The sequence below is a fragment of the Callorhinus ursinus genome, unplaced genomic scaffold, assembly GCF_003265705.2.
Source record: "Callorhinus ursinus isolate GAN/ISIS: 27379988/994484 unplaced genomic scaffold, GSC_fseal_2.0 scaffold52, whole genome shotgun sequence".
NCBI lineage: Eukaryota > Metazoa > Chordata > Mammalia > Carnivora > Otariidae > Callorhinus > Callorhinus ursinus.
In genome coordinates this window covers 407,605-420,919 of record NW_027397114.1, presented here as the reverse complement: position 1 = coordinate 420,919, position 13,315 = coordinate 407,605, and the positions used below count along the sequence as shown (strand labels likewise).

At 39.9% G+C, this 13,315-nt stretch overlaps 1 protein-coding gene across 3 annotated transcripts in view; it reads left to right on the top strand.

Annotated features, from left to right (window-relative positions):
* STXBP4 (syntaxin binding protein 4) overlaps window positions 1-13,315 on the top strand; it is a 226,608-nt gene that overhangs the window by 155,652 nt on the left and 57,641 nt on the right. For all 3 annotated transcript variants that reach the window (XM_073883697.1, XM_073883698.1, XM_025859411.2), the window contains one exon: window positions 6,281-6,338. In XM_073883697.1, the coding sequence (XP_073739798.1) occupies window positions 6,281-6,338 (58 nt within the window). The remainder of the gene's footprint in view (window positions 1-6,280; window positions 6,339-13,315) is intronic.

The following is a 13,315-nucleotide window of genomic DNA, read 5'->3' as shown; positions in this document are numbered from 1 at the left end:
GTTAGCATGGCAGGTGGTGGTAGTGGGGGAGGGGGAGGCATTCAGTCTCATTTGTAGGCAAGCTGGGTTTACATTTTGGTTCTAGAATTACAATGAGTTTAGAGTCGTCCAGTGGTTGTCTGCCATTCCCTTGTGGTTATGTAAGGTCCAGAATGCTGTAGGGTTTTTCCTCAGTGTTACTGCTCCATCCTCAGCTGGGAGGCAGCAGGCTCTACACACATCACAGTGGATGTGGATGTTTAATGTTGCTCCCTTTCCCTCCCCAATCATAGATGGCTCTTGCTTTTTGCTTGGTGCAAGGTTAGAGGTGGATGTGCGGAGTAAGGGTTGGGGAGAGGCTCTTGGTTTTCCTACTCCAGTCTCTGGTTTAGCAGGCCCTGTGCCCAAGTCACAGGGTAAGGACTTTCTCAGCCTTCCTGCTCTACCCAGTGGCAGACAACCCTACTTCCTACTTAGTGCTCAAGTGGGTTTCCTGCCCCTCTCCTTGTGGAAATCAGACTCTGCTTTGTATCAGTGTAGGAGTCTGGATTTGAAAGGTTTCCTGCCCTTGCCCCTCCAGTGACTTAGTGTTGATGCAAGATGAAGAAGACATCAGGTTTCCTGTGGCTCCCTGCCCCCCACCAGGACAAACAAGATTTTCCTGGAGTTTGGGCAGAGATTGGGGGTGTGACTATTTCTGTCCCCCAGGAACAGATGACTTTTACTTCATGTCAGTCAGTGTCCTGTCCAGGGTAGGGCATGTCTCTTGCTTTTCCCCAGCCATAGGCCGCTATTCCTTCGTATCAGAGAGGGTTGAGGGCTCTGCAGTTTTATGCTTGTCCCTTATAGCAGTTGACCACCATCTTGTACTCATGCAGGGCCCAGAACATGGGTGGTACACCTGCTCCTCCCTCAAAACTTTGCAGGTTTTGCATGAGCTTGCACCACCTGGGGGGCTCTCTCAGGTCTCCTGCCCACTCCCAATCTTTCTCGTCAGCAAGGAGCTGTTTAGGGAGAGCAGATTCTCCTTGGGGAGGGCAGGGAGCTCCCAGGAACACTAAAAACTATCATGCTAGCCCATAATCAGACCTTACAAATTTGTTATAATTTTAGATGTTTTCTTCTTACCCACTTTTATGGCACTCTGCCAAGAGAGAAGAGTTCATGTGCCCCATCTTTTCTTGGAGTTGCTCATCACCCTTTGGAATTCAGTTCACCTCAGGGTCAGCTCAGGTGAGAACCTCAGTCTCTGAGGGACTCAAAAAAAATTATTATATTTTTTAGGTTGTACAGCTTTTCCCTACATATGGTGGGAGCAAAATTCTTTGCAGTTTTCCTCATCTTAATGAGAAGCAGATCTCCTTCTTTTTTAAGAAACTTTCAAACGATTTTAACATGCCCCGCAAAACCCTGCACAGTCATATTTGCTTATCTGTCCAGCCAAATCTTGTGTCATTCTCCCCTCCTTCATTCACTATGCTCCAGCAACAGTAATCTCTCAGTTCCTCAAATGTGCCAAGTTTTTCCCATCCCCAAAGAGCCTTTGCACGTGCTGTTCGCTCAGCCTAGAGTGTTCTTCCCCATGTCCATACCTCCTTAACTGCAGTTCCTCCAGAGATCCTTTATCCCATACCCCCTATTCAAATTAGTACATAAATTACTTCCTCATTCTTTTTCACAGCTGGACAACATCCCATTATCTGGATACGTTGTTTTCAGTCAGTCCCCATTGGTGGTTATTTAGATTATTGCCAATCCTTTTTTTTTTTAACTGTTAATAATCTTGTACAGAAAACATATCTGTGGGCTAAATTCCTAGAAGAATTGCTGGATTAAATGGTACATGGAGACAGTGAGGATAGTGCTTAAGAGTCTGGGCTTTGATTTGCAACGACATGGATGGAACTGGAGGGTGTTATGCTGAGTAAAATAAGTCAATCAGAGAAAGACACGTATCATATGACCTCACTGATATGAGGAATTTTTAACCTCAGGAAACAAACTGAGGGTTGCTGGAGTGGTGGGGGGGGGGAGGGATGGGGTGGGTTGGGTGATAGACATTGGGGAGGGTATGTGCTATGGTGAGCGCTGTGAATTGTGCAAGACTGTTGAATCACAGATCTATACCTCTGAAACAAATAATGCAATGTATGTTAAGAAAAAAAAAGAAGAAGATAGCAGGAGGGGAAGAATGAAGGGGAGTAAGTCGGAGGGGGAGACGAACCATGAGAGACGATGGACTCTGAAAACAAACTGAGGGCTCTAGAGGGGAAGGGGGGTGGGGGATGGGTTAGCCTGGTGATGGGCATTAAAGAGGGCACGTTCTGCGTGGAGCACTGGGTGTTACGCACAAACAATGAATCATGGAACACTACATCAAAAACTAATGATGTAATGTATGGTGATTAACATAACAGTATAAAATTAAAATTTAAAAAAAAAGAGTCTGGGCTTTGCCACCTGCCAGCCGTGTAACGTGGGCAAATGATTTCACCTTTCTGTGCCTCAGTTCCCTCGTTTGTAAAATGGGGATGATTGCAGTACCTTTTAATTGCCGTGAGGCCTAACAGAGTTGGTACATGTGTAGTACTTGGAACAGTGTCTACCACATAACCACTCAAGAAATGTCAGCTGGTATTAATAACATTTAAGATTTTATGTAGATATTAACAAGTTCCCATAAATATGGGAAAAATTTATACTCCCATCAGTATGGGAACGACTGTCTCTTCACACTCTCAATAGTGTCTTATTAAACAACTTTTTAATCTTTGCTAACATGACATACATGGCATCTCATAATAGTTTAATTTGTATTTGTCTCATTAAGAGTGAAGTTAAGCATATTTTCACATGTTTAAGTGCATTTGTCTTTCCTGTGTCCTGAATGTTCAGCATGTTCCCCAGACTCCTGTTTGTCACTGGCCTTGTTCTTACTGATTTGTAGTTCTTTGTGTGTTTCGGGATTTAGTCCTTGCTGTGCTGTAAGTTACTCTTTCACAGTATTCAACACTTTTCTATCGTTGTACTTATTTCTATTTTTAACACTGTCTTTATTTATGGTTATGTTTTAAGGCTCCATAGACCAAGGTCCATCTTTATTTGTTCATCATTGCATATTGAACACAAAGCAAAATCCTGAACACATAATAAATGATCAATACATATTTGATGAATGGGCCAAATACGACAAAGAAAATCTCATTACCTAAATAGACTGGAAAACTGGAAGGAAAGTAGTTTGTACAAAAACATGATGAGTTTAGTTTTGGATATGTTGAGTTTTAGGTGACAGCTAAATATGTATAATACTCTTACTTTGGCAAGATACTCATGAAGATTTTGGAGTCATCCCCATGAAGTGGTTGATTGGAAACAGATGATCTCTGATGGAAAGAATGTTATGTGAGAGTCTATAGACAAACACTTCCAATCAGAAACAATTTCAAGTGATTATAGTTGTCATAATAGTTTTAAGACAGATATGAAATGAAAAGGAAAAATAGAAACTATATATTTACAAGAATAAAGCAAATGAGGAATGGAGAAAAAATTTAATGCCTTGGAATAACAATGATTATTGAAAAGTATTTAGATTTTGTTATAATTTTGCCCAAATCACTTATTATGAAGAAATGAAATCATCTCCTAATGGAAAGCTGAGTCTATCGTAAGCATACAAGCTTATGGAAAACAAAAGTGCTCTTTTTGTATAAAGTAAGCTACTTGGTTTATCAGTATTGTGTTTTTCAGTTTATAATTGGACAGTGATTGTGTTTTCTAGTACTGAACTATCACTGAGAGATTATTACTATCAATTTAGCCTCCAGTTCTGTTTTTCAGATAATAGTGGCTGCATGAAAAAGAAGAAACCATTCAGTCTTCTAAAAAGAAATGCTTATTTTTTCAGAACAGAGAATTTATCCTAAAATAAGCTGTACATATTATTTAACCCAAAAGAATCATCTTTATGGCTAGAGTCCTTCATTAACCATATTGACTAAAATGGATATGGATTAGTACCTTTAATAAGTCTGTTGTGAAGTTATAGTCCTTGTTTAATGGATTGTAAGAAAATAATCAGGGGACTCCTGGGCGGCTCAGTTGGTTAAGCGTCTGCCTTCAGCTCAGGTCATGATCCCAGGGCCCTGGGATCGAGCCCCACATCAGGCTCCCTTCTTCTCCCTCTGCCTGCTGCTCCCCCTGCTCGCTCACTGTCTCTCTCTCTCTCTCTCTCTCTGACAAATAAATAAAATCTTTAAAAAGAAAAAGAAAGGGCAGGAATTCTATTCTGATGGCATAGAGAATGTGTGGTACTCCAATATCAATGTCAATTTTTAAATGACACGGTGGATTAAAAGATACTGAAGTGTATATTTTTTTCTCCTTTTCATGAAAAGAAAATCTGTGACTTAAAATCTAAAAGTATAGCTATAGTGGTTGGACAAACAAATCATTTGAACAAAAACCTTAGTCCCATTAGAATGACTTTCTGCCTAACTTTTAGCTGTCCTTTGCCTTATTGACCGGACATTCTGGGATTTCTGAGCATTTTTATCATGAAAGCAAGATTCTTCTGTACAGTCATGACATTCTCCCCTGCAGGCAAGGTGGTTGTCAGTGATAAATAAAATGATCTGTAACAAAAACGCAGAAAGTGTGAAAAAAGAAAATAAGTCCCCTCGAACTGGTGCAGCAGCAGGCAACCATGGCCCATCCTGCTGAGCACGTGCTGCCGAAAGAGATGGACATGGTGGTCACTTCAGGGGCTTGTAAGAAGCCAGTCATTTGCTTATGCTGACTTCCCAGAAATGCTCATTTTTCTACCTAAAATAGGAACATTTATTCACTAAGAGAGCAAAGAAATTCCTAGACGGCCTGTGTTCATCGGCAAAGGAAACAGTTACAGAATGTTTAGCAAAGGTCTTATGTTATACAACTTGTGTTAATGGACTGGAAATAAATCTAAAATAAAGCCTTTCTTAATTATAAAAACAACATTTTCAGAACTGTTCTCAAAGAATATTCTTCAAGAAGTGAATGGTGACAAAGTAAGGTTTTATTTCATTCAAATAGTTACTATTTGTGCATTTTTGCTCTGCCTCATGCTGAGACTTAGGGGAATGGAAGTCAGTGGTCTATTGTGGTAGCTCAGTTACCTTCCAAAGAAGTAGACTACCTGAGCCATGGAGTCTGTTCTTTTGTGCATTAATGTATATTATACCCATCAATGGAGCCATGATAAGCCAGGATCAAAGGACTGATCCAAAAGGTCAATTAAAATCCTCAGCAGCATGCAGGGATATAGCAGAAGGATAGAAACCATTGTATTCTAGAGGGGTACCATCCATAGCTGCAATATAAAAGAATGTGGCTACTCAACATGGGCCTGTTCTCTTGATATGAGGACACAAATGTACTCATTTACAGAAATATGGCCAAATAATTTCTTGCTTACTTCAATCTGCATTTCTTTATAGTTCACTAACTACTCTCAAACCCATTACAGAAATGAAAGCTAAGGGGCGCCTGGGTGGCTCAGATGGTTAAGCGTCTGCCTTCGGCTCAGGTCATGATCCCAGGGTCCTGGGATCGAGTCCCGCATCAGGCTCCCTGCTCCTTGGGAGCCTGCTTCTCCCTCTGCCTCTCTCTCTCTGTCTCTGTCTCTCATGAATGAATGAATAAAATCTTTAAAAAAAAAATGAAAGCTAAGTTTAGCAAATTGTTTGGCCATTTATGTTTAGTGCACAAAATTCTTAAATTAACAAAATAAAATACCACAATCCATTGTAAATCACTTTGCTAAACTTTCAGACTTCACAAGGAATTTGGTCTTGTCCAGAAGCTACTTTCAAGCCCCTGCTGATCTGGCATTGAAGCACCTGTTCCCTGCAGAGCTGAGTGAAGGAATGTAAGGGAGCCAATTAAGGAAACTTTGAGCCAGAATAGACAAGCAGGGGCCATCTTGTCCATCCTTCTGCCTTCAGGAAAAACCATCCCCTGCACCAAAAATTTTTGCTTGAATCCTGCTGACAAAAATGCTCACCCCATGTAAATGACAACTCATAATCCAGTTAATGCAACTAAAGCAGATTGTTAACTGTTTGGGACTTATTTATTGTGTTCTAAAGATGCTGAGTCTGAAAGCTCATCTGAATTGTTCTAATTCCTCCTTTCGAGAAAATTATTTTGTACAAGAAATGTACTCAAATAATTGTAAAGATGTGGGAAGTTTGCATCCAGGAAATAAAGTTATCTTTATCATCTTATTAAATGTATTTTTGGTTTCTCTTCACTCTAGATCTACCTTATGGGTGGGAGGAAGCTTACACAGCAGATGGAATCAAGTACTTCATCAAGTAAGTACAAGCATCTCAACCAAGTAAGCAATTTCCTTCACATCTGGAGAGAACCTGGAAGTTGCAGAATAATCAGCAAAACTAAGAAACCCTCTTGGAGGTTACAAAAATTAGTAACAAGAAATGAAGCCTCACCATTTTCATTTCATGTGATTTAAATGCTAATATCAGATATCGTTTAGGGGGTGAAAAACTAGTAATTATTTCAAGGGAAACAGCAAAAAGTTGGAACAAGATCATAATTTGAACTTAAATGTTGGCTGCCTGAATTCACTTCTGACTAAAAGTATTAATACTTATGAGAAGTTAATATCTAATGAAAAAATCGATTTGTATGTCTTAACACTTCTTCATACTTAATACAATAATACTAATAATAATCAGCATTTTTAGTGCTTTACAGTATACATAGTTCATTCATTCTGCAAATATATTTTGAGCATTTGCTGTGTGCCAGGCAATGTACCATGCCTTGGGGATTCAGTAGTAAAATATACAGACTAGTTCTCTGATGTCATGGAATTTATATAATAGTAGGAAAAATAATAAATAACTAACAACATAAACGAGGCATAATATGAACAAACCCTGTCTAAGTGGATTCTCAGAACACATTTTGAGGTATATATGCCTTATTTTCACTGTTTTATGGATGAAGAACATAAGAGCTTGCAGCAGTTGCCCAAAAATCCACAGCTACTAAATTACCAAATCAGAAGAGAATCAAAGTCTTTTGACTCCAGGATTCTACTATACTGGACTGCCAATGATAGAGACATGTCTTTGAAAGCTTCAATAGCAATACATATTCTGTCTACTGAACTGGTTAGTTTTATCCTGGACAAAGCAGACTGATCTACTTCTACTCTATTCTGGGCAGCTCCTTTCATGTCAGAATTGACATTATGAGAACACAAATAGGAATCCCAAAGACTCTTGAGACCTAAAAGACTCCCTTTATTGTCCTTTCTAGCAATGTATTCTTGTTATACATTTGGAGAGGAAAGGGGAAATATGTCCTTGATGTCCTTTCAGTTGTATAAATATTTTCCAAAGCAATATCCAAATTCTGGATTCCCAAGCTCTGTCACTTCACACGGGTTCCTATACCCTCTTCACCTCAGTTTTCTCATCATAAAGTAAGGGAAGTATTGCCTACTTCATAGAGTTGTTAAATGTTAAGTTCCTAGCATAGAACTTTGAACATAGTAGATGCCCAGTAGTCATCATTAATTTACAGTATGGAGAAGCCCATAATGGTGGGGGGGGAACATGAAAAATCATGTGACCATTGAAAACAGTGAAGATTCAAAAGCTTCTTATTTAAAAAGATTTGAGGGAAAAAAAACTAGCGATAAACCTGGCAATGTGTTTTTGTGATGTATTTTCTTCTTGTGGTCTCTAGCAAAAAGTAATAAAGCAAAGGCGTAGTTTATAGTGTATGGAGAAAGGAACTTTTGGAATAGAGAACCCAGGAATCCCATGCAGGGATTACATTTAGCACCATACTGTTCACTTTCAGAATCATGTCTCTTCTGGAAGGAGAGTTGGGCCCTGATATGCTGGGTTTACTATGCTGAGTTTCTGGAAGATTTGAATCAGGGTACTGTAGACTTGGCAGGAAAAAGAAAAACCACATTCACGTTTTCATTGGGTTTTTTTCTCATATTAACTTTGTAATGATTAAGGGAAAAGATGTAGGGGGAGGAAAATGAGCATTTAATTTTTTTTAAAGATTTATTGTTTTGAGAGAGAGAGAGAGAGAGCACACGTGAGCAGGGGGAGGGGCGAAGGGAAAGAATCTCAAGCAAACTCCATGCTGAGTGCAGAGCCTGATGTAGGGCTCAATCTCACAACCCCAAGTTCATGACCTAAGCCAAAATCAAGAGTCAGACCCTTAACTGACTGAGCCACTCAGGTGCCCTGAGAATGAGCATTTATTGGGCACAACCTGATGCTGGGTAACCAGGCATATGTTAGGTGTACTTTTCTATGCATTGTATCACTTAATTCTCCTAATAGTGTGGAAAATGGACACCACTTGGCTCTTATTAGAGTGGTATTATGATGGTGGTGAGCTGCATCCTGCCTTCAGCCATGCCTGTCTCCTAGAAAGCCCCCAAAAGAAAAGCCTGATCAAAGGAAGGCAAAGTAGCGTTCAATTATTTACTGGGGTTCTAGTTCAAAGGCCTTTGAAAAACATCAGTAAATGAGTCTAGACCCTGTGGGGACTCCTTAGCCTCAGTCGGCTGTCAGTATCTCCTAATCCAAAGCTGAGTGTCATCACCTAACTAGTGCCATGTGAGGAAAGGACACCAAAGGCACAATCACAGATCACCAAAGACAAGGAGGGAGCAAGAGATGGCCAGCCAAAGGGTGAGTGTTTCCCATTGCCCGGTACCCAGCTGGCTTAAACAGCTCTGTCTAGCAGACCAGAACAACAATCTTGGGCTGGGCTCCTCCTACAAGGAAGAATAGCATCCAAGGAGAGGGAAGAAGAGAAAAAGAGTAAACAAATCATTTACCCTGAGGTCTAACTCATAGTCCTGTGGAAGGAACAGAAAGAGACACTACGTTTATGTAGTCTACTCCAGCATAAAAAATATATCCCTTAAACCTAAACCTAAATATATTCCTTAAACCTGTCTTTTGAAGCCCATCAATTCTCTTCCTTGACCTTAACCTTGACTTATAAAGAAAGCAGAAAAGAGATGATAAGATAGATTTGTTCCCCAAAGGACAATGGTGGATATCATTGTATCACCATTACAGTTGGAGAAACTATGTGGAAAAGAGGCTAACTTGGTCAAAGCCATGCAGTAGTAAAATTGCAGAGCCAAAGTAAGTAAAGCCAGCCCCCAAACACACACACACACACACACACACACACACACACACACACCCATGCTTTACCACCTACACCTCCTTATTTTAATGTAGTATGTTTCCATGTGACAAGAAAAATATTGTAAACAAATCTTGATTTAGGGAGAGCTCCTTACTTTATCCATTTTTAAGTAGCAGAATAGAAACTTAGTTCTAAGAATACTTAGTTATCTCCTGGAGATTAGAAAGGCCAAATAGTAAAGATAAGAAAAGCTAATACTGTACCAGTGCTTCCTTTACTCAGCCTTGTGGAGGAACGGGCTGCTTGCCTGAGTTAGGTTTTTTCTGCTAGAAGTTAACCCCATTCAAGCGCCAGCATTTATTTTAGCTTGACTCTTCTTTTTTTTTTAAGATTTTATTTATTTATTTGAGAGAGAGAGAATGAGAGATAGAGAGCACGAGAGGGAAGAGGGTCAGAGGGAGAAGCCGACTCCCCGCCGAGCAGGGAGCCCGATGCGGGACTCGATCCCAGGACTCCAGGATCATGACCTGAGCCGAAGGCAGTCGCTTAACCGACTGAGCCACCCAGGCGCCCTTAGCTTGACCATTCTTGATCAAAGTTTTACTTAATAAGTGTTGCATACTTCCCTGCCTTCTTACAATGAGGCTACTGAACAAAATCTTCATGAATGTCAGTCTTATGCATAATACAGTGAGTTCTGCAGGGGGAGGGTAAGCGCCATAAACTAGAAGGGGAGCCAGCTGTCATCTGTTGCGGCTCCCGGTGTGCCTGGCCATCTCCTTACCCCGATTCTCCTTTTTTGTCTTTTACACACCTTACCCTCTTCCCCAGGAGTTTCTCAACTGAGGACAGGACGCCAGATCATCAAATTAATTTGAATTGCTTGTAAATAGCTCTTGGGTGTGGGCCTGCAGGGGCTTGTGTGAGTCAAGTTCAGGAGTTCTGGTGCAGGTGGAGCTGATATTCCCCATCTGATAGAGGGGAAAGAAGAGCCTGAGCTTTGGATTTGGAAAAACTTGGGTCCAAATGCGGGTGTCTCCACAGGATAGCTGAACGACCTCGGGCATGTTTACTTAAGCTCTCTGAGCTTTAATTCTCCATATTTACAGAATGGAAAGAAGATTAGCAGTCCGTAGGGTTCTTGTCCAGAATGAATGAGCTTGTGTATGTGAAAAACCTATCATAGCTCCTGACCCAAAGTACACACTTCCAGCCAAGTTTAGCCGTCCTCACTCCCTCCCCTCACTCTTAACATTCTGGTGAGGGTTAGTTGCTGGCTCTTAGCTGCTAGGTTCAGATAGGTGATGTTGCCACATTTGTAATGGCTGCATACACAAGCATCCATTGTGTGTCCTTCTTGGAACTATGTAGCTTTTTTGTCTTATTTTTTCATCTTCATCCTCCCATTTACCCCAGCTGAAATTTTGAGCCTGGATAACCTTAGCTTTTGAGGTAGGAGTAGTTCATTTACCAGGTAAATGTACTTTGGAGGCAGGAAATAGCAAGTAATGAACTCATGTCATTGCCTTTCTTACCTTTACTTAAAAAGAACAGGTTGAAATTGCCCTTCCAGAACACCGGAGGAGATAATAGTCTGTATACATATAATCTCTTCCCTGAAATTGACACCTGTCACTGTCTTCCCGGAAATTGAATGGTTCCATCTGATGGAAGCCAAGCCTCAGGCAAAGGAATAACTGTCAGTGCTGTCCCAAGAATGCCCAGATGAATATAGTCCTCATTGACTATTCCTGCACATGTCCATTGCACACCTAATAATACTTCGTAGTCATCTACTTAAGTTCTGATGCAAGAGAAGAAAGCATTTTACCTGGTATAAACAAATGTAATCAAAATGTTGGCATTGCTGGAGCCAGCATTTCACAGAACTAACAAACGTGTGTCTGTATATATATGTGTGTATGTGTATCAATATGTGTATGTAATATGCATATAGGCAGGGCTTGCCTCACTCGCTATATATATATATATATATATATATATATATATATGCACATACCAATGCATTCAAAGGAAAACTTTCATATTTTTTCCCTTAGAGAGTTGCAGCATTCTTAAATTTAACAAGGGGCACCTGGGTGGCTCAGTCATTAAGCGTCTGCCTTCGGCTCAGGTCATGATCTCAGGGTCCTGGGATCGAGTCCCACATCAGGCTCCCTGCTCCTCGGGAAGCCTCCTTCTCCTTCCCACTCCCCCTGTTTGTGTTCCCTCTCTCGCTGTGTCTGTCTCTGTCAAATAAATAAATAAATAAAATCTTTAAAAATAACAATTAAAAAATAAATAAATAAATTTAATGACAAATGTCAGTTATCTTGATGGGACTATGACGAAATTATCTGATTAACTTAACCATTTTCCCACCCAGTTTCTTCCCTTTGAAAGTTGTATACTATTATAGATTTATAGTAGTCCTTTGATATGATTCCACTTTAAAATGTGTTATAAAATTTAATAAAATTATTGAGAGTTATGTTTAATAGTAAAACTTAATTTTTACAAATTAGACATTATTGCTACTTTGCTTTCATTGTGTTTTTTCTTTTTCTATTGAAAAATTCAGATTCACTGTGATTGATGATCGTAATTGTTAATTCTATTGCCGCATGATAAATTTCTCCCAAATTTTGCAGCTTAAAACAGTAAACGTTTTCTCACCCAGTTTCAGAGGGTCAAGAATCCAGGTGTGGTTTTACTGGATCATTCTGGATCTTTCTCTCTAGGTTTCTCATGAAGTTATGATCAAGCTATTAGCCAAGGCTAGGGATTGAAGAGTGCCTTAGTGGGGCTGGTCTATTTTTTCCAAGCTCACACGTCTGGCTGTTGGCAGGAGGCTTCAGTTCCTCACCAAAACGTGGACCTTTCTCCATAGGACTGCACACAACAAGAAAGCGGGCTTCCCCCAAAACAAGAGACAAGAGAAAGAGTGAGAGCAAGAGAAATATGAAGACAAAAGCTACAATGTCTTTATAACCAATCTTAAAAGTGAGTGATATACCATCACTCCTGCCATATGCTGTTGGTCACAGAGACCAACCCTGGTACAGTGTAGAAGTGTGCCAAAAGGGGAGGATCACTGGGACCTGGCTTAAAGGATGCCTACCACAGTGCTATTTCACAATATATGTAAAACATATATTGTATGTGTATATATACACACACACACACACACACACACACACATAGCTTGTATGTATTATATATAAACATATATGTTTACATGTGTATATATGTATGTTATATATATGTGTATACATCTGCATAAGTAATACAGATATCTCAGTATTAGACACTCGCTTCAGACATGGAATGATACTATGTATAGTGATTAGTGAGTTTTCCAGTAGGCATAATCTTTGTTTTTAAAAGTTACTTTAATAATTCTCCACGTGATCATTTGTGTTGATACACCTTCCATGTGAGATCTCTCCTCATGTTATAAAAACTTCATCCATTACATAGGAAGAAGTATACTTACAACATTAAAATGCCTATCAGTAGAACCTAGGAAGTCAGTAATTTCTGAATAAGACAAAAGTGTTGGTCTAGAGCAGGGAAGGCAAATAGATTTCAACTCACTGTCTCAAGCATGGTTTGGGGAAATATTCTAAGCTGTGTTCATCCTCAGTGATGTCTGATCAGTTAGGTGTCTGCTGTGGTTGCAGAGGGGAAGAAGCGTAGGGGACACGTGCCACATCTTTGCAATCTTTGGTCCTCTAGAACATTTTGCTAATGCAGAAACTCTGCCAGGATGAGCAGTAATAATACAAAGAGTAGGCTGAAATAATGAAATAAACAATGACAAGCCACCCACAGAAGTTCTTATAAGATAGTATTTAAAAGCTTTGCCTTAACGACTCTAAAAGATTAATGATTTCTGGTAGGCATGGCTTTCTTCATTTCTCTCCAGTCAGAGAAATTAATGACCCTAAATGATTGTCTTCCTTGACTTGAGGTGGGACATCCTATTAGGTTGTTCCCAGGTAGGAAAGAATGGGGATCACAGCCTATATTTGAGTAAGACTTTGCCATTGTCAGCCTACTGGATTAATTAAAGGCTTAAGTTACATTGTGTCCTCTCATTTATAAAATAGAAAACACAAAAGAGAAA